This window comes from Pseudopipra pipra, chromosome 29 (genome assembly GCF_036250125.1).
Source record: "Pseudopipra pipra isolate bDixPip1 chromosome 29, bDixPip1.hap1, whole genome shotgun sequence".
Lineage (NCBI taxonomy): Eukaryota > Metazoa > Chordata > Aves > Passeriformes > Pipridae > Pseudopipra > Pseudopipra pipra.
In genome coordinates, this window is record NC_087577.1 from 1,326,495 (window position 1) to 1,347,086 (window position 20,592).

General features: G+C 51.8%; 2 protein-coding genes and 1 long non-coding RNA gene across 6 annotated transcripts in view; 1 reads left to right on the top strand and 2 right to left on the bottom strand.

Annotated features, from left to right (window-relative positions):
* Window positions 1–20,592, top strand: part of LOC135403842 (GON-4-like protein) — a 94,232-nt gene that overhangs the window by 40,084 nt on the left and 33,556 nt on the right. The window contains exon 1 of one of the 2 annotated variants that reach the window (XM_064638214.1): window positions 19,389–19,929. The exons of the other annotated variant lie outside the window; for it this stretch is intronic. Coding sequence (XP_064494284.1) covers window positions 19,689–19,929 — 241 coding nt within the window. The 5' untranslated portion in view covers window positions 19,389–19,688. Of the gene's footprint in view, window positions 1–19,388; window positions 19,930–20,592 lie in introns of those variants that run through there. 2 annotated transcript variants of the gene reach the window in all.
* SYT11 (synaptotagmin 11) lies at window positions 607–19,394 on the bottom strand. Of its 3 annotated transcripts, none has more exons than XM_064638245.1 (4): window positions 18,957–19,394; window positions 14,466–15,289; window positions 10,859–10,976; window positions 607–3,306 (listed from the first exon to the last, which is right to left on the bottom strand). In XM_064638245.1, the coding sequence occupies exons 1-4, from the start codon at window positions 18,988–18,990 to the stop codon at window positions 2,993–2,995; spliced, it is 1,290 nt and encodes a 429-aa protein (XP_064494315.1). In that variant the 5' UTR covers window positions 18,991–19,394; the 3' UTR covers window positions 607–2,992. The 3 variants fall into 3 exon arrangements, with proteins under 3 accessions (XP_064494315.1, XP_064494314.1, XP_064494316.1); XM_064638244.1 differs by having other exon boundaries at window positions 10,859–10,979; window positions 18,957–19,371; XM_064638246.1 differs by having other exon boundaries at window positions 607–3,303; window positions 10,859–10,979; window positions 18,957–19,080.
* Window positions 11,072–13,309, bottom strand: LOC135403882 (uncharacterized). The gene is made up of 2 exons (XR_010425517.1): window positions 12,768–13,309; window positions 11,072–12,425 (listed from the first exon to the last, which is right to left on the bottom strand). It is a non-coding gene; the product is annotated as an uncharacterized LOC135403882 (long non-coding RNA).

Sequence of the window (20,592 nt, forward strand, 5' to 3'; positions counted from 1 at the left end):
GATGGGCTGAGGCCGTCAGGGGATCGTGGGATGGGATGGGATGGGATGGGATGGGATGGGATGGGCTGGGCTGGATGGGGAGGGACCTTGAAGATCCTCTCGTTTCCATGAGCAGGGACACTTTCCCCTATCCTGGGTGCTCCAGCCTGGCCTGGGACACTCCCAGGGATGGGCTGGATGGGGAGGGACCTTGAAGATCATCTCGTTTCCATGGGCAGGGACACCTTCCCCCATCCCGGGTTGCTCCAGCCTGGCCTGGGACACTCCCAGGGATGGGGCAGCCGTGGAATAACCTCGGCCCTCCCACCCTCCCAGGGACCAATTTCTTCCCGACATCTGATTTAAATCTTTCCCTCCTGCAGCTGGAAGCCGTTCCCCCTCCTCCTGTCCCTCCAGGCCCTTGGAAACGATCCCCCCCCGTCCTTCTGTCACCCCAAAACCTCCCCTTCCCCGGGCTCGCCTTAATTCCGCCCCCAGTTCCCCAGGATTCCCTCCCGCGCCTCCCCGAGGTTTATCCCGGTGTTTGCTCTCCCTGGGAGCAGCGAAGGGGGTTCCTCGGGCTGCCCGGAGCGTCCCCCGGTCCCAGCACGGAGCTCAGGCAGCGGGTAAAGTGATTTAATCTTTATTTGCACGCTCGATGTGCGTTAACAAATCCCACATACAAGGTAGCGTTACAGGATGGAGGTTAGCTGATAGCAGTTATGCACTTCCACACAGGTTGAGAGTTGGCTTTTTTTGCCTTTTTTTTTTGTTTTTGTTTTTCCCTCTCTTTTTTTTTTGTGTTTTTTTTTTGTTGTTGTTTTTTTTCCCACACAAAGTTGTAACTTGTCCAAGTTCATTTTACAATAGAAGACACAAAGGTAAAGAATAAACCACACCTGGGAGATTTTTTTTTTTACAGTGAGTCTGCTGTCACTTACTGTCTTATTTTTATGTCTTAAAAATATATAATATCTGCACATCTTCAGTTTCCTATCATTCCAGAAGAGTGTTGGAGCTACTCCTACCTGCCCGACAGCCTAAGTCTATTTACCCTGAGCATGTTTCCTTGACAAGAAATTCATCTTTCCTTTGCAACTAAAGGAATCATCGAGGCTCACACATGCTTTTCACACCGAGGGGGGGAGGGGGGAGGGAATTTCGTTGCTGTTTTTAGGTCCCGGTCAGATTTTTTGGGAGAGGTGCTGGAAAGCATGTTTGGAGGAAAAAAGTTCGTGGCAGTTGCTAAAATTTCAGCGACACGATCGCTTAGAGAAAAAACAAACAAACAAACAAAAAAAGCAAAAAAAGCAACAAAAAACACCCCAAAACCACAAGGATTTAAACGGATCTGCGGCCACTTCCAAGGGGGAATTCCTTCTCTGGAGCCACCCAGAGCATTTAAGACACCGACAAAACCGACCCAACCCTCAGGCAGAAACCCTCGCTGGCCGTCGGGGAGGAGGGAAGTCCCTGCTCGACTGGGAGGGACTGGGAGGGACTGGGAGGGACCGGCCCAGCCCGGAGCACGGAGGTGGAAAGCATCACGTTCTAAAACTCAGGGCTCCTGTAAGCAGCTAAATTATCCTAATTTTTAGTTGGTTATTTTTTTAAATTAAACCCCGGGATTTGCATCCCGGAATCCCGGGATCTCCCGGCAGCCTCTCCCAAATTCGCTCCTGCCTCGTGTTCCCACTGCAGGGCCCAGGAGTGATTCCAGCTCTGGCTGTTCCTGCTCGGTTCACTGCTTCCCACCAATTAATTGCTGCTGGTTAATGAATTAATCCTCATCTCTCCCCTGGAGCCAGAGCCCAAGCCCAGCAGCAGCAGCACATCCCAGGCAGCTGCTCCCAAACTCTGTGGAGCTCAGGCTGCCCTGGAATTCCAAGCCCGACCCGTTTCAGTGCCTGTGTCTGCTCCTCCTTTCAAAGCTGCCTCTCAGGGTCCCGTCTGACCCAGGGGGGATGAAGGGGAGCTTTGTAACCCTCTCCCCCACCAGCTCTTCCCCCATCCCAGCTCTTCCCCCATCCCAGCTCTGCCGGGCCCTTAAACGGAACTTACGGACCAGGAATTTCACCTGATGGTGGAGAGTTCCCTTCCCAGCCCGAGCTTGGCTTCCCTTGGGAAACACAGGCACGGGCAGGGGGTCAAATGAAACCAAAACCGAGCAGAGTTTCCCCAGTTTTTGGGAATCCTGTGGAACTCCCACATGGCAAAAGCAGCGGGACCGGTTGGGGTTCGGGTTTGGGAGGCAAGTCTGGGGTGTTGTGACCTCACAGCTCCCCAGACCCGAGGATTTCGGTGCCTGACAACGGAATTGTTCCTCCTCTGGAGGCCAGTGCCATGTTCCCTGTATTTTCCTTTTGTGCCAGTGCAGGGTTCTCACCCGGCACAGAACAGAACCCGTGGGCAGGCAAACGAACGAGAAACCAGAGGTCAAACAGCAGAATCCAGAAAACCTGGGGAGAAGAAGCCTAATAAACAAAGACAGGCCAATCTTGGTGAAATACCAGCAGAGACAGCTCGGCACGAACACGACTTCCATAGTGACAGATAATTGTATTAAAACCTGCAACTTGATACTGGCAGAGTTATACTAATTTCAGTTTTATTAGGCATGCAATAGCGTGATTACACTGTTATATATATCTGTGGTACCTCTTTTTTTTTTTTTTTGTCATTTAATGCTCTCTCTCTGGGAGCGTTTTTTTTTTTTTTGGTTTTTTTTGGTTTTTTTTTTTAAGCGCCCCGCAAAATTAAAAAAAAAAAAAAAAACAACGAAAAAATGAAAAAAAAAAACCTGAAAAACATAAAACAAACCAACAGGAAAAAAAAATAAAACAACAAAAAAAGCCCCACATCACTAAAGAGAACCGACCTCGCCGGACGAACGAAGAGTTGTGTTTTTTTTGTGGTTTTTTTGTTTTTTTTTTTTTTAGTCCTACAGCTAAAACAAGGTTTTAAGTCTGTCCTAGGTGGGTTGGGGGGGGGAAGAAGGTTGTTTTTTTTGTGTTTAGTACTCGCTCAGGCTGTGCCACTTGGCCACGGGTTTCCTGGGGCTGTCGCAGACCTCGCGCCAGTGCTCGGCGCCCGCGGGCGTCGCGCTGTGGGCGCCCAGGATGAGCCTCCCCACCACCTCGTTCTTGGTGGTGCGGTCGAAGTCGATGACCAGGAACTCGATGCTGACGTCGGGCAGCAGCTCCCCGGGCACGTCGTAGATGAAGGACTCGTTGAACACGGGGTTCAGGGTGCACTTCTTCACGTGGGTCTTCTTCTTGGCGATGCGCTTGCGCCCGTAGTAGACGTTCACCTTGACGTAGGGGTCTGCTGGGGGGGACAGGGGGGACTCATAACACAGCCCAGGCAGGGGGGTTATGGGGTGGAGGGACCTCCGAGGGGGAAAGGGGCAGCTGGGCCTGCAGGGCTCCGGAATTCGGCGGCCAAGCAGCTGAATTATCGGGGTTTTATAGGGTATGACCCATTATTTGCACCCCGCGAGGTCAGAGCTGCCTGGGATCCTGGGGGCCTGCAAAGGGGCATTTTCTCCAACAGGGCTCTAAAATTCAGTAAGGTTCTAAAGTAAGTAACTGAATTATTGGGATTTTTTAGGTTATGACCCATTATTTGCACCCCACGAGGGCTCCGAGCTGCCTGGGATCCTGGGGGCCTGCAAAGGGGCATTTTTTCCAACAGGGCTCCAAAATTCAGCAGCCAAGTAGGTGAATTATCTGGATTTTTTAGATTATAACCCATACAAGGGGTTCAGAGCAGCCTGGCTGCCTGAAATCTTGGGGTCCTGGAAAGCATAATTTTTTCCAACAGGGCTCTAAAATTCAGTAAAGTCCTAAAGTAAGTAACTGAATTATTGGGATTTTTTAGGTTATGACCCATTATTTGCACCCCGTGAGGGCTCAGAGCAGCCTGGGATCCCGGGGTCCTGCAAAGGATCATTTTTTCCAACAACACTCTAAAGCTCAGTGAAGTCCTAAAGTAAGTACCTAAATTATCTTAGTTTTTAAATTTTTCCAACAAGCTTCTAAAATTCAGTAGCCAATTCCTAAAGTAAGTAGCTGAATTATCTGGATTTTTTAAATTATAACGCATTATTTGCACCCCATGAGGGCTCAGAGCTGCCTGAAATCTTGGGGTCCTGGAAAGGAGCATTTTTTCCAACAGGGCTCCAAAATTCAGCAGCCAAGTAGGTGAATTATCTGGATTTTTTAGATTATAACCCATTATTTGCACCCCATGGGAGCTCGGAGCTGCCTGGGATCCTGGGGGCCTGGAAAGCATAACTTTTTCCAAAAAGGCCCCTAAAATTCAGTAAAGTCCTAAAGTAAGGAGCTGAATTATCTGGATTTTTTTAATTATAACCCATTATTTGCACCCCACGAGGGCTCAGAGCTGCCTGGAATCCTGGGGTCCTGCAAAGGGGCATTTTCTCCAACAAGGCCCTAAAATTCAGTAAAGTCCTAAAGTAAATAGATGATTTATCTAGATTTTTTTAATTATAACCCATTATTTGCATCCCACAAGGGCTCAGAGCAGCCTGGGATCCTGAGGGCCTGGAAAGCATAATTTTTTCCAACAGGGCTCTAAAATTCAGTAAGGTTCTAAAGCAAGTACCTAAATTATCTTAGTTTTTAAATTTTTCCAACAGGAGTCTAAAATTCAGTGAAGTCCTAAAGTAAGTAACTGAATTATTGGGATTTTTTAGGTTATGACCCATTATTTGCACCCCAAAAGGGCTCAGAGCAGCCTGAAATCTTGGGGTCCTGGAAAGCATAATTTTTTCCAAAAAGGCTCTAAAATTCAGTGAAGTTCTAAAGTAAGTAACTAAATTATCTTAGTTTTTAAATTTTTCCAAAAAGGCTCTAAAATTCAGTGAAGTTCTAAAGTAAGTAACTAAATTATCTTAGTTTTTAAATTTTTTCAAAAAGGCTCTAAAATTCAGTAAAGTCCTACATTAAGTAGCTGAATTATCTGGATTTTTTTAATTATAACCCATTATTTGCACCCCACGAGGGCTCAGAGCTGCCTGAAATCCCAGGGTCCTGCAAAGGATCATTTTTTCCAACAGGGCTCCAAAATTCAGCAGCGAAGCAGGTGAATTATCTGGATTTTTTAGATTATAACCCATTATTTGCACCCTGCAAGGGCTCGGAGCTGCCTGGGATCCTGGGGGCCTGGAAAGCATAACTTTTTCCAAAAAGGCCCCTAAAATTCAGTAAAGTCCTAAAGTAAGGAGCTGAATTATCTGGATTTTTTTAATTATAACCCATTATTTGCACCCCACGAGGGCTCAGAGCTGCCTGGAATCCTGGGGTCCTGCAAAGGGGCATTTTCTCCAACAAGGCCCTAAAATTCAGTAAAGTCCTAAAGTAAATAGATGATTTATCTAGATTTTTTTAATTATAACCCATTATTTGCATCCCACAAGGGCTCAGAGCAGCCTGGGATCCTGAGGGCCTGGAAAGCATAATTTTTTCCAAAAAGGCTCTAAAATTCAGTGAAGTTCTAAAGTAAGTACCTAAATTATCTTAGTTTTTAAATTTTTCCAAAAAGGCTCTATAATTCAGTGAAGTCCTAAAGTAAGGAGCTGAATTATCTGCATTTTTTAGGGTATGACCCATTATTTGCACCCCACGAGGGCTCAGAGCTGCCTGGAATCCTGGGGTCCTGCAAAGGAGCATTTTTTCCAACAGGGCTCTAAAATTCAGTGAAGTCCTAAAGTAAGGAGCTGAATTATCTGGATTTTTTAATTATAACCCATTATTTGCATCCTACGAGGGCTCAGAGCAGCCTGGAATCCCGGGGTCCTGCAAAGGATCATTTTTTCCAACAAGACTCTAAAGCTCAGTGAAGTCCTAAAGTAAGTACCTAAATTATCTTAGTTTTTAAATTTTTCCAACAAGCTTCTAAAATTCAGTAGCCAATTCCTAAAGTAAGTAGCTGAATTATCTGGATTTTTTAAATTATAACGCATTATTTGCACCCCATGAGGGCTCAGAGCTGCCTGAAATCTTGGGGTCCTGGAAAGGAGCATTTTTTCCAACAGGGCTCCAAAATTCAGCAGCCAAGTAGGTGAATTATCTGGATTTTTTAGATTATAACCCATTATTTGCACCCCATGGGAGCTCGGAGCTGCCTGGGATCCTGGGGGCCTGGAAAGCATAACTTTTTCCAAAAAGGCCCCTAAAATTCAGTAAAGTCCTAAAGTAAGGAGCTGAATTATCTGGATTTTTTTAATTATAACCCATTATTTGCACCCCACGAGGGCTCAGAGCTGCCTGGAATCCTGGGGTCCTGCAAAGGGGCATTTTCTCCAACAAGGCCCTAAAATTCAGTAAAGTCCTAAAGTAAATAGATGATTTATCTAGATTTTTTTAATTATAGCCCATTATTTGCATCCCACGAGGGCTCAGAGCAGCCTGGGATCCTGAGGGCCTGGAAAGCATAATTTTTTCCAACAGGGCTCTAAAATTCAGTAAGGTTCTAAAGTAAGTACCTAAATTATCTTAGTTTTTAAATTTTTCCAAAAAGGCTCTAAAATTCAGTAAAGTCCTAAAGTTAGTAACTGAATTATTGGGATTTTTTAGGTTATGACCCATTATTTGCACCCCACGAGGGCTCCGAGTTGCCTGGAATCCTGGAGGCCTGCAAAGGGGCATTTTCTCCAACAGGGCTCTAAAATTCAGTAAAGTCCTAAAGTAAGGAGCTGAATTATCTGGATTTTTTAAATTATGACCCATTATTTGCATCCCACCAGGGCTCAGAGCAGTCTGGGATCCTGAGGTTCTGGAAAGCATAATTTTTTCCAACAGGGCTCTAAAATTCAGTAAGGTTCTAAAGTAAGTACCTAAATTATCTTAGTTTTTAAATTTTTCCAAAAAGGCTCTAAAATTCAGTAAGGTTCTAAAGTAAGGAGCTGAATTATCTGCATTTTTTAGGGTATGACCCATTATTTGAACCCCGCGAGGGCTCGGAGCTGCCTGGGATCCTGGGGGCCTGGAAAGGAGCATTTTTTCCAACAAGACTCTAAAATTCAGTAAAGCCCTAAAGTAAGGAGCTACATTATTTTAGTTTTTAAATGTTTCCAAAAAGGCCTCTAAAATTCAGTAAAGTCCTGAAGTAAGTAGCTGAATTATCTGGATTTTTTTAATTATAACCCATTATTTGCATCCCACCAGGGCTCGGAGCTGCCTGAAATCTTGGAGTCCTGAAAAGGAGTATTTTTTCCAACAGGGCTCTAAAATTCAGTAGCCAATTCCTAAAATAAGCAGTTGAATTATCTGGATTTTTTAGATTATAATCCATTATTTGCACCCCATGAGGGCTCAGAGCTGCCTGAAATCCCAGGGTCCTGGAAAGGAGCATTTTATCCAACAGGGCCCTAAAATTCAAATTCAGTACCCAATTCCTAAAGTAAGGAGCTGAATTATCTGGATTTTTTTAATTATAACCCATTATTTACACTCCATGAGGGCTCGGAGCTGCCTGGGATCCTGGGGGCCTGGAAAGCATAACTTTTTCCAAAAAGACCCCTGAAATTCAGTAAAGTCCTAAAGTAAATAGATGATTTATAAGGATTTTTTAATTATAGCCCATTATTTGCATCCCACAAGGGCTCAGAGCAGCCTGGAATCCTGAGGTCCTGGAAAGCATAGTTTTTTCCAACAGGGCTCTAAAATTCAGTAAAGTTCTAAAGTAAGTACCTAAATCATCTTAGTTTTTAAATTTCTCCAAAAAGGCTCTAAAATTCAGTAAAGTCCTAAAGTAAGTAACTGAATTATTGGGATTTTTTAGGTTATGACCCATTATTTGCACCCCACGAGGGCTCAGAGCTGCCTGGGATCCTGGGGGCCTGCAAAGGGGCATTTTCTCCAACAAGGCCCTAAAATTCAGTGAAGTCCTAAAGTAAGGAGCTGAATTATCTGGATTTTTTTAATTATAACCCATTATTTGCATCCCACCAGGGTTCAGAGCTGCCTGGGATTCTGCAGGCCTGCAAAGCATGATTTTTTCCAACAGGGCTCTAAAATTCAGTGAAGTCCTAAAGTAAGTACCTAAATTATCTTAGTTTTTAAATTTTTCCAACAGGAGTCTAAAATTCAGTAAAGTCCTACATTAAGTAGCTGAATTATCTGGATTTTTTTAATTATGACCCATTATTTCCACCCCATGAGGGCTCAGAGCTGCCTGAAATCTAGGGGTCCTGGAAAGCATAATTTTTTCCAACAGGACCCTAAAATCCAGTGAAGCCCTAAAGTAAAGGAGCTCCATTACCTCAATTCCCCCTTTCCCTGGCACTCCAGGCCCTTGGGAATCGTCCCTCTCCCTGTTTTTTGCAGGTCACCCCCCAACCCTCCCCTTCTCCCACCATCCCTCCTGTGCATCCCTCAGGGAAAGCAGCCCAGCAGAGCCCCCAAATCACCAGCTGAACACTGAATTAAATCACAAATAAAGAATATGCAAGGAGGAAAACCCCTGAGCAGGGGGAGGCTCTGGAAAAAGAGGGAAGTTTAGAACAAAGCCCTTCCTTCATGCAGACACTTGCTGGCCATTACAATCGAGATACCAGGCACTGAGGGCTTTTTTTTTTTCTTTCCCCTCCTTCATTTCACACGAGTTTTGGAGCTGGAAGGCTCATTTTTCACCTTTTTTTTTTGTTGTTGTTTTTTAATCCAGCTGCAATAAGTTTGATATAAAGATGAGGGGAAGCAAAGGCCTCAGATCCACAAAGCAAAGGCCTCAGCCCCTCAAAGCAAAGGCCTCAGATCCACAAAGCAAAGGCCTCAGATCCACAAAGCAAAGGCCTCAGCCTCCCAAAGCTAAAGCAGGTGGGAAAAACAGCCACGGAAAAAAACTCATCCTCTGGCTGGAGAACACACGGGGAGAGCTCTTCCTGTTTTATTTGGGAAGGAGGAGTGTTTTTATCTTTATCTTTAGGCCTAAAGTGAGGCCTAAACCGAGCTCAGTCTGCTTTAATCTGCATTCTGAGGAGGGAGCCGCAAAGCCGGGCCTGCATCTCCTGCCGGGGAGGTTGGGATGGAATCCGAAGCAGATTCCAAGTGTTTTTCCCAATAATCCCAAAGGAAACGTTGCAAATGGGATTCAGGAGTCGAGTGGGACCTGCAGGGCAGCTGCTCTTCTCCTCCTTTCCAACAGCAGGGCAAAAAAAATGGCAAAAAATGAAGGAAACCACTCGAAGTTGTCCCTGATTTGGGGCCGTTTCCGCCTCCCCGGGGCTGTCCCTGCTCCCCCTCACACTTTGCTTCCTTTGCCCTCCTCTCCCAGGGGTTTTTTCCATGGAAAAAGGGCTGCTCAGGGCGGTGATCCCGGCATCCTGGGATCCCTGAGGCTGGAAAAGCCCTCTGGGATCATCCAGCCCGGCCTGTGCCCCGTCCCCACCTCGTCACCTCCAGGGACTGGGGACTCCAAAGCTCCCTGGAGAACATTCCAATCCTCAACAACCCTTTCCAGGAGGAAATGATTCCTCCTGTCCCCCCTGCCCCTCCCCTGGCACAGCTCGAGGTTGTTCCCTCTCCTCCTGTTTTTCCCTGGGAACAGAGCCCGAATCCCCCCTGGCTCCAACCTCCTGCCAGGGAATTCCAGAGCCAGAAGGTGCCCCCTGATCCCCCCTGAGCCTCCTTTGCTCCAGGATGAGCCCCCCCAGCTCCCTCGGGACTTCTCCAGCCCCTTCTCCTGCTGCTCCAGCCCCTCTGGACACGCTCCAGCCCCTCAACATCCTCCTGGAATTCCCAGAACCGGGCACAGCCCTCGAGGTGTGGCCTCGCCAGTGCCCGGCACAGGGGGCACAATCCCCTCCCTGCCCCTGCTGGGACACCCCAGCCCTGATCCAGGAATGCCAGGATCCCATGGGATGGTGCCAGGAACCCCCTCCCAGCCCTGATCCAGGAATGCCAGGATCCCATGGGATGGGGCCAGCAATGCCCTCCCTGCTCCTGCTGGGCCATCCCATCCCTGATCCAGCCCAGGAATCCATGGAATGGTGCCAGGAATCCCTTCCCTTCTCCCTCTGGGTCACCCTAACCCTGATCCAGGAATACCAGGATCCCATGGGATGATGCCAGGAATCCCTTCCCTTCTCCCTCTGGGTCACCCCAGCCCTGATCCAGCAATGCCAGGGTCCCATGGGATGGTGCCAGGAAGTCCCTCCCTGCTCCTGCTGGGCCATCCCAGCCCTGATCCAGCCCAGGATCTCATGGAACGGTGCCAGGAATCTCTTCCCTGCTCCTGCTGGGCCACCCCATCCCTGATCCAGCAATGCCAGGATCCCATGGAATCCTCGTGCTCCAGCCCGTGAATCCCACGCTCTCATCCCACGGATCCAGCCCGTCCTGGATCCACCCCGAGGGAGATCTGCTGCCCTTTGGAAAACCCTGCCTTCCCAAACCAACCCGGGAATCTCCAACCCTTTGTTCTCCCAGAACAGGGAGAGGGTTTGGGTGCAACCCCCCGGCCAGGTACTTTGGATCTGGGGGTTGGGAGCTCAAATCCCACTGGATTTTGGGACTGGGGGGTTTGGGAGCTCAAATCCCACTGGATTTTGGGACTGGGGGGTTTGGGAGCTCAAATCCCACTGGATTTTGGGTTGGAACAAGACGATCTTTGAGGTCTCTTCCATCCCAAACCTCTCTGGGATCCTGGGATTCTCCTTAAAAGTGATTTTCCTCCTTAAATTGTCCATAAGGAGCCAGCGGGAACGCTCTGTATCCCCCACGAGGGGTTCAGGAGGCAAACCTGGGAATTCCCACGGCTCAAACGGGAACAGGGTGAACCTGGAGGTCGGGAAGCAGTGGGGCAGGTGGGGGGGTTTTCCAAAGAAAAATTCCAAGCTGGAGAAAATAGCTTCTACCTGAGAGGCCGGTGATGTCCATCTTTGGCAGGTGCCGGGCCTTCAGCACCACCACGGTCATCCTCTGCGCCACGGGCTGGTAGGACAGGGACACCTGCAGCTCCCCCCGGCTCAGGCACTTCTGGGAGCAGGGAAAAACAAGGAATTCGTCAGGAAAAAGCCGCCTGGGAAACCCGGAGAGCTCCGGGGAGACGTCGGAATTCCCCTTTTCCCCCCCGGGGAAAAGCAGCTGGAAACGGGAAAAGGGAGCGCGGGGAGTTCCCGGGGGGGGGGGACTGGGAGGGAAATCACCCCCAGCAAGGGGTGATCCTGGGAATTCTGCCCCTGGAATTGGGGGTTTCCATCGGCGGGAAAAGCCGGGGGGAGCTTCGGAGGGAAAGGAGGCGGCGGCGGGATTTGGGAAACTGTGAATTGGGAAGGGGGGTTGGGAGCTCAAATCCCACTGGATTTTGGGTCTGGGGGGGTTGGGAGGTCAAATTCCACTGGATTTTGGGTCTGGGAGGGGGTTAGGAGCTCAAATTCCACTGGATTTTGGGTGTGAGGGGTTCAGGAGCTCAAATTCCACTGGATTTTGGGTCTGGGGGGGTTGGGAGCTCAAATCCCACTGGATTTTTGGGTGAAGGGGTTGGGAGCTCAAATCCCACTGGATTTTGGGTCTAGGGGGGTTGGGAGGTCAAATCCCACTGGATTTTGGGTCTGGGGGGTTTAGGAGCTCAAATCCCACTGGATTTTGGGTGTGAGGGGTTTAGGAGCTCAAATCCCACTGGATTTTGGGTGTGAGGGGTCAAATCAACTGGATTTTGGGTGTGAAGGGTTTGGAAGCCCAAATTCCACTGAATGCTCTTGGGAGCTCAAATCCCACTGGATTTTGGGACTGGGGGATTTGGGAGCTCAAATCCAACTTAGTTTTGGGTGTGAGGGGTTTGGGAGCTCAAATTCCACTGAATGGGTTTGGGAGCTCAAATCCCACTGGATTTTGGGTCTGAGGGGGGTTGGGAGCTCAAATCCCACTGGATTTTGGGTCTTGGGAGTTTAGGAGCTCAAATCCCACTGGATTTTGGGTCTGAGGGGTTTGGGAGCTCAAATCCCACTGGATTTTGGGTCTGAGGGGTTCAGGAGCTCAAATCCCACTGGAATTTGGGACTGGGCGTTTTATGAGCTCCAAACCCACTGGATTTTGGGTCTGGGAGGGTTGGGAGCTCAAATCCCACTGGATTTTGGGTCTGGGAGGGTTGGGAGCTCAAATCCCACCGGATTTTAGGGTGAAGGGGTTGGGAGCTCAAATCCCACTGGATCCTTAAGAATTCAACACTCAGAAAATTCTCTCAATTTTCAAATCAAAGGTGGCTTTTAAAAACTTACCCTGGAGAGTTCAACACTTAAAAACTACCTAAATTTTCCAATTAAAGATGGCTTTTAAAAAATAGGAAGCTCATCCTGGAGAACTCAACCCTTAGAAACTCCTCTCAGTTTTCAAACATGGCTTTTAAGAAGCTCCTCCTGGAGAATTCAACACTCAGAAACTTATTTAATTTCCCAGTGAAATAATGGCATTTAAGAAGCTGCTCTTTGAGAATTCAGCACTCAAAAATTATCTAAATTTTCCAACTAAAGATGGCTTTTAAAAAATATGAATAAGAATTCACTACTCAGAAACTTATTTAATTTTCCAATAATGGCTTTTAAGAAGGTTCTCCTTGAGAATTCAACACTTAAAAATTACCTTAACTTTCCAATTAAAGGTGGCTTTTAAAAAACATTAATAAGAACTCAACACTCAGAAACTTATTTAATTTTCCAATGAAATAATGGCTTTTAAGAAGCTTCTGTTTGAGAATTCAACACTTAGAAAATTCTCTCAATTTTCAAATTAAAATGGCTTTTAAAAACTTATCCTCGAGAATTCAACAGTTAAGAATTCAACACTTAGAAACTTCTCTCAATTTTCAAGTGAAATATGGCTTTTAAGAAGCTCCTCCTGGAGAATTCAACACTCAGAAACTTATTTAATTTTCCAATGAAATAATGGCTTTTAAGAAGCTCATCCTTGAGAATTCAACACTCAGAAACTTATTTAACTTCCCAATGAAATAATGGCATTTAAGAAGCTGCTCCTTGAGAATTCAGCACTTAGAAACTTATTTAATTTTCCAACGAAATATGGCTTTGAGGAAGCTCCACCCTGAGGATTCGGCCCCCTTTGGCCAGGATTCCTGGCCGAGGCTTTGCATCGCTCCTGTTCATCGGGACATCCTGGGTTGGAAGGCCTGGGATTGGCCCAGGATTGGCCCTGGGATCAGCCTGGGATTGGCCCTGGGATTGGCCTCGGGATCAGCCCGAGATTGGCCCCAGGATCAGCCTGGGATCGGCCCTGAGATCGACTTGGGATCACCCTGGGATTGGCCCCAGGATCAGCCCGGGATCGGCCTCAGGATTGCCCTGGGATCAGCCTGGAATCAGCCCTGGGATAGGCCTCGGGATCAGCCCAGGATGGGCCCCGGGATTGGCCCCAGGATCAGCCCAGGACCAGCCCAGGATCAGCCCAGGATCGGCCCTGGGATTGGCCCCGGGATCAGCCCTGGGATCAGCCTGGGATCAGCCCGAGATTGGCCCCAGGATCAGCCCAGGATCGGCCTCAGGATTGGCCTCAGGATTGGTCCTGGGATCAGCCCCGAGATCAGCCCAGGATCAGCCCGGGATTGGCCCCAGGATCAGCCCAGGATTGGCCCGGGATCAGCCCTGGGATCGGCCCTGAGATCGACTTGGGATCACCCTGGGATTGGCCCCAGGATCAGCCCGGGATCGGCCTCAGGATTGCCCTGGGATCAGCCTGGAATCAGCCCTGGGATAGGCCTCGGGATCAGCCCAGGATGGGCCCCGGGATTGGCCCCAGGATCAGCCCAGGACCAGCCCAGGATCAGCCCAGGATCGGCCCTGGGATTGGCCCCGGGATCAGCCCTGGGATCAGCCTGGGATCAGCCCGAGATTGGCCCCAGGATCAGCCCAGGATCGGCCTCAGGATTGGCCTCAGGATTGGTCCTGGGATCAGCCCCGAGATCAGCCCAGGATCAGCCCGGGATTGGCCCCAGGATCAGCCCAGGATTGGCCAGGGATCAGCCCTGGGATTGGCCTCGGGATCAGCTTGGGATCAGCCTGGGATCAGCCCCAGCATCAGCCTCGGGATCAGCCTCAGGATTGCCCTGGGATCAGCCCCAGGATCGGCCCGGGATCAGCCCTGGGATCGGCCCTGCGATCAGTCCAGGGATTGGCCCAGGATCAGCTCAGGATCAGCCTGGGATTGGCCCTGGGATTGGCCCTGGCATCAGCCCTGGAATCAGTCCTGGGAACAGCCCCAGGATCAGCTCAGGATCAGCCTGGGATTGGCCCTGGGATTGGCCCTGGCATCAGCCCTGGAATCAGTCCTGGGATCAGCCCCAGGATCAGCCCAGGGATCGGCATGGGATTGGCCCCAGGATCAGCCCCAGGATCAGCCTGGGATCAGCTTGGGATCAACCTGGGATCAGCCCGGGATCAGCCCCAGCATCAGCCTGGGATCAGCCCGGGATCAGCCCCAGGATCAGCCCCGGGGTGCCCGGAGACGACTCACCTGGATGTTCCTCTTGAGGATCTCCCTGGTGAGCTGCACTTTGCCGGTGCTGGGGTCGACGCCGGCCAGGGGCACCACGACCTCTCCGATCACGTCGTCGCGGGAGAAGCGGTCGAAGCTGAGCACGAGGAAGTGCAGCACCAGGTCCTGCAGTTGGCTGTAGGGGATCCCGTAGAAGGTGAAGGTCTCGTCGAACACCGGCTCCAGCGTCTTGCGCAGCACCCGGGTCTTCACGCGGTGCCTCTTGTCGGGCAGGATGGTCATCTTGATGTAGGGGTCGGAGCTCTGCGTGTGCTCGTCCATCACGGGCAGCCCGCGGGCCTCCTGGATGGTGACCACCAGGGCCTTTTTGGGGAAGTTGTAGTCCACCGAGAAGGTCAGCTCGCCCAGCGTCACGTCGTCGCCCGGCGAGGACGGCGAGGAGGTTTTGCTGCCCGCCGGGGTGAGGCTCCGGTCCGGGCTGAGTTCATCCCCGTAATCCACCTGGATGGGGAGCTGCTCGACCCGGGGGGCCGCGGTGGGCACAGCCAGGGCCTTGTCGGGGCCCGCCAGCCCCGACTCGGCCGCTTCCACCAGGAGGTTCCCCCGCGCGGGCTCCTTGGGGGTCCCGCTCTTGTCTCGGCGCAGCCGGTTGATTTTCTTCTTGTTGCTCAAGGTCTCGGGGTAGATGCTGATGCCTTTCAGCATGTGGATGAACTTATAGGGGGGGGTTTTGTGCTTCTTCTCGGCCTGCTGGTGACAGCATGTCCACACAAACACCGTGACCGAGACGGAGACCACCAGGACGGTCGCGCCGATGAGCCCGGCCACCACGGGGGACACGTCTGCGGGGACACGAGGCGGTCAGGGCCTGACCCTGCCAAAATCCTGCCAAAAGCTCCCCCTGGAAGCTCCTTCCCCTCTTTCCCCCCCGCAGATCGACCCCCCCGCTCTCCCGCCCCGCGTTCTCTTCCCCCTCCGTGTGCCGAGGATTTCAAACAGCAGCTCTGCCTTCTCCTGCCAAACCCGGCTCCCTCCTCACCAGCATCTCCATAGGAACGCGGGCTCTGGATTTGCAGGAGGCACTTGCTTTTATTTTTTTGATGCCCTGCTCGCAGACGTTACACAATTCTGTTTTCACAACACCGGGAAGCGTGGCCGGAACGCCGGAGCCGAGTACTAAAACCATTCCCAAAACACCACTTTGCCCTGAAATGTCTTCTTGTTTTGCCCTGAAATGCTTTGGTCTGCCCTGAAATGCTTTGGTTTGCCCTGACTCGAGGCCAAAATCTCCCGTGGAAATCCAGCATCCAAAAAAAAAAACCACAACCGAGGGACGGAAAATCCCGCGTTTGGATTTAGGGATTATTTGATGTTTTCGAGATCTCAGGCCAATTTACGTTCTCCAGGGCAGCATCAGAACCACCCCGTGGTTATTTTTAGCAGCCACGCCGGTTATTCCCTAATGGATGGCTCTGGAGAGGGTTTCACCCAGGCACTGAGGGAAGCCTGAGCTGCCCAGGACTCACATCCCTCAGCAATTCCAGCCAAGGATTGGGAATCTGGAGTGCATGGAGGATGGGGAGCAGATGGAAGGCAAGGAGAGACCAAAAGGAGGGGCTGCTCAGTCCTGGAAGGGAAGGAAAAGGGGGGATCTTTGTGCTGCCCTCAGGATTCTTGGTGGGAGGTTTTAGGGAAAGTAGAGCCAGACTTTTCACAGGACTTATTTTTGTGTTCCCGGTTTTAAAGCTCTTTTCTGTTATTTTTGGGAGCCAGCAAACCAAAAAAAAAGCCCTTCAACCCCACATCTCTTTCCCTACAAACCACTTCTTCCCCAGGAACCACCGACACGACAACAATGGTAACAGCTGGACGGGACAGCTGGTTAAAAAAAAAGGTAGATTTGTCTGATTTCCCTCTTCATTCTGCACCACAAACAGGAGAAAACAGGCCTCTCACCTCACCCCAGAGAGCAGCACGAGTTGGGATTGTCTCTGTTCTTCCCACATCCCCATTTATTGAGGGGAACAGGCAGGAAGACAAGGCTGCCAGGATGTGACATGAGCACCTGACAGGCTCAGGGAAAACGGTTTTGCCCTTTCCCAAAACTGGGAAAACCACTTTTTTGGTTCGGCAGGAACCTCCCCAGCCTGCAGCTGGAATCTTCTGCACTGCTGACTGGTCTCACAGAGCAACCTGTCTCAGGTCTCCCTGCAAACAGAGCCTTGGGCTGAATTAACTAAAGCAAGAGGGGTTTATAATATTGACAAAACACCCCCCAAAAAATCAACTTTGGTTTGTTATTTAATGTTCCCTCTTTAAAATGAGGCAAGTGCTCTCAAACAGCTCATTTGGAGACAACTCAGCTGTTAAAAGCTTTGGTGGATATTCAAGAAGAATGCTGAAATTCCATTCTTATTCTTATTCTTATTCTTATTCTTATTCTTATTCTTATTCTTATTCTTATTCTTATTCTTATTCTTATTCTTATTCTTATTCTCATTCTTGTTCTCATTCTTGTTCTCATTCTTATTCTTATTCTCATTCTTGGTGTGTGTTTTGTTTGTGCCCTCACAAAATCAGCTCCTGTACCTTTCTTTCCTGCACCTCTGAGGTGCAGGAGCAGCCCCAAAAAGCACCAAATAAGTCCCTGTGATCTTTCTCCCATCGAATTATCTCAACTCTTAAATATCCTCTCAACCCTTAAATATTCTCTAAACTCCTAAATATTCTCTCAACCCTTAAATATTCTTTCAACCCTTAAATATCCTCTCAACCCTTAAATATACTCTAAACTCCTAAATATTCTCTCAACCTTTAAATATTCTCTCAACCCTTAAATATTCTCTCAACCCTTAAATATTCTCTCAACCCTTAAATATTCCCTCAACCCTTAAATATTCCCTCAACCCTTAAACATTCTCTCAACCCTTAAATATTCCCTCAACCCTTAAACATTCTCTCAACCCCTAAATTTGGCTCCCAGGATGTTCTGTGGCAAAGAGCCTCATGAACAAGGAGGGTTTTCCTGTGTCCCACTCATCCCTTCCAATGCCTGTTCCTGCATGAGGAGAAGCAGGGAATGAGCCTTTCCCTCCCCTGTGCTGCCCAAGTCCCCCTTTTCCCAGCTGAAGGCTCCTCCTTATGCAACCATTCCATACATCCCTTGGTCCTGTCTCCATAATTCCTTCCAGCTGGAAACCACACGGATCTAAAGCTGCCTGGAGCCAGTTTTAGTGAAGCCTTCGCAGCTTCCAGGGCAATTCCAGTGCCCAGTGCCCACCTGGAATGGCACCACAGGCTGGCACCCCCCTCCAGCAGAGCAGAACTCTCTGCCCTTTTACCCAAACTTCGTGGGAGAGACCTTTGCTCCGAGGTGATGCTACGGTTTGACTGAAACGAAACCAAAAATCGGGGAAAGCCTCCTTTAAAAATGGATGTTTGCTGATGAAACCTCGATGGCCAGTGGTCCAACAGTGGCAGCACGTGGTGGCTCTGGGATTCCAGGAAAGCCAGAAGGGAAGAGGTGAGTGGGTTTGGCCACCAGATAAACGGTGGAGGATGGAGGAATATGGGTGGGTATTCAAGGATTTAAAGGAAAAGCTGTGACCGCGGGGCCGGAGGTCCGAGGGGAAGGTCGGGGGGGTGCTGGAGGACACCCAGAGCATCACTTTGGGCGTCCAGGGCCGGAGGAACCCCCGGCCCCTCAGCGCTGCGGTCCCCGCCCTCCTCACCCCGCGGCCGCAGCAAAAAAACCATTCTAAAACCCAGGATTCTCGGCAAAACCCGCCCGGGCTGGGCCCGGCACGGCCCGGGCCCTTCTCCCCGCGGGGGCCGAGCGGGATTTGGAGCTTCTCCATCCCCTCCGCGGAGCTCCCGCGACCAGCTCCCGACTCCGCCCGGGCCCCACCGGCGCTCCGGGGGGCTGCGGGACCCCCCCTCCGCCCTCCCCCGCGGCACCCCCCGGTCCTCCCGGCCGGGCCCCGCCTTGTGCCGCCGGTGCCGGTGCCGCAGCCGCCCCCGGGAGCGCGAACAAAGGGCCGGGGCGCGGGCGCGGCCCGGCACAGACATCACGTCATCCCGAGCCCCGGCCGCGCACCCGCTCCCCCCGCGACCCCCGCCCCACCCCCGGCACCGGCACCGAGCGCTGGCACCGCCCCAGCGGCGGGAGGGGGGCTCGGCAGCACCCCCGGGGCCGCCCCCGGGAGCGGAGGGGACCGCGGGATGCTCGGGGAGCGGGGCCGGGGGATGCCGAGGGAGCGGGGGATGCTCGGGGAGCGGGGCCGGGGGATGCCGAGGGAGCGGGGGATGCTCGGGGAGCGGGGCCGGGGGATGCTGAAGGAGCGGGGCCGGGGGATGCTGAAGGAGCAGGAGCGGCGGATAACGAGGGGCCGCGGCCGTCGGGGGGGCGGAGGGACGGGAGCGATGGCGCGGCCGCTGCCGCCGCGCACGGCCCGGCCCCAGCGGCTCCTCCCGGGGGGTCCCCCCGCCGCCTCCCCGGCCCCCACTCACCGAAGCCGGGGTGGACACTGGTGATCTCGGCCATGGTGGCCCCGCCGCGGGGGGGAGGGGGGGGTGCGGGGCCCGGCGCGGGGGGGGGGTGCGGAGGATGCTGCTGCTGCTCCAGTGGCAGGGCCGGGGATGCAGGAGCTGGCGACTGGTCCCGCTGCGGCGCTCGCCCCGCCCGGCCCCGCCCCGCCCGCCGCGGCCCCGCCCGGCCGTGACTCGGCAACTGCCCGGGGGGGGGGGGGCTCCCGAAGGGGGGGGTCCGGGACGGCGGCGGGGTGTGGGGGGCGCGTGTCCGGTGTGTTTGAATTAATTTAAATGAAACCCTTCTCCCACCGCGATGCGGCGGCGGCAGCGCCGGGAGGCTCCGCGGGGGGACGGCGGGGGGTGGAGGGGATGAACCGGGGGATGCGCGGGGGGGTCCCGGGAGGTGTTTAGGGTCGCCCCGGTGACGGCGGCGGGGGTCGCTCCCGGGGGTCGCTCCCGGGGGTCGCTCCCGGTGTCTCCCCCCCCCCGCCCCGGTGGGACCGGCCCCGTCCCGGCGGCGCATGCGCGGAGCGGGGGAAGGGAGCGCCGGGAGCTTCCGGTTCCTGGGCTCGGGAGCGGGATCGGGACCGTGGGGATCGGGACCGTCGGGATCGGGACCGTGGGGAGCGGGACCGTGGGGAGCGGGGCCCGGACCGTGGGGAGCGGGACCCCCGCCGGGATCCCGGCGTCCCCGGCCCGGCCCGGCCCGCCATGGCGCTGGCGCTGAAGATGCTGCCCTGCAAGAAGCGCCGGGCGGCGGCGGCGGCGGAGGAGGCGGAACCACCGGGCCCCGGGGACGGCGGCGATGGCGGCGGAGCGGGAGCGGGAGCGGGAGGAGGAGGAGGAGGAGGAGGAGGGTCCGGGAGAGCGGCGGGGAAGGCGCAGGGGGAGCCCTCCAGGAAAGCCCCCGGCAGGGCGGAGGGGGCGGCGGGACCCGCCAGCCCCGCGGAAGGTACCGGGGATGGGGGGGGGCTTTTGGGGCCTGGGGGTTCGTGGGGGCTGTTATTAGTTAATTAATTAATTATTTTATCTGTCTACCCATCTATCTATCTGTGTTTTTGTTTATTTCCCTCCTGAAGTGAAAACGGGCCCGTTTCCCAAAGCTTCCCCCCATCCCTGGTGGAAGGAACCGGGAAGGGGGTTGGCTTTGGGTCCTGGGGGTTGTGATGGCTGTTATTAGTTAATTAATCTATCTATCTGTCTGTCTGTCTTTCTGTCTATCTATCTATCTATCTATCTATCTATCTATCTATCTATCTATCTATCTATTTATCTATCTTTTTATTTATTTCCCTACTGAAGTGTTACAGTTTAGCATGAAAATGGGGCCCCTTTCCCAAAGCTTCCCCCCATCCCTGGTTTATTTACCTGGCTGTTTAGTTATTTATCTGTCTGGATATTGATTTATCTATCTGGTTATTTATCTATCTGTCTATCAGTTTATTTATTTATTTATTTATCTGGTTATTTATCTATTCATCTGGTTATTTATCTGTTATTTATTTATTAATCTGGTTATTTATTTGTTTATTTATCTGGTTATTTATTTGTTTATTTATCTGGTTATTTATTTGTTTATTTATCTGATTATTTATTTGTTTATTTATCTGATTAT

Bases quoted from the DNA above. Each gene is read 5' to 3' on its own strand.
- SYT11 (XM_064638244.1), bottom strand. From the start codon at position 18,990: ATGGCCGAGATCACCAGTGTCCACCCCGGCTTCG. The intron at 15,290-18,956 runs GTGAGTGGGGGC...GTGTCCCCGCAG, and splicing joins CAGTGTCCACCCCGGCTTCG to ACGTGTCCCCCGTGGTGGCC. The intron at 10,980-14,465 runs GTGAGTCGTCTC...CCCTGCTCCCAG, and splicing joins TCCTCAAGAGGAACATCCAG to AAGTGCCTGAGCCGGGGGGA.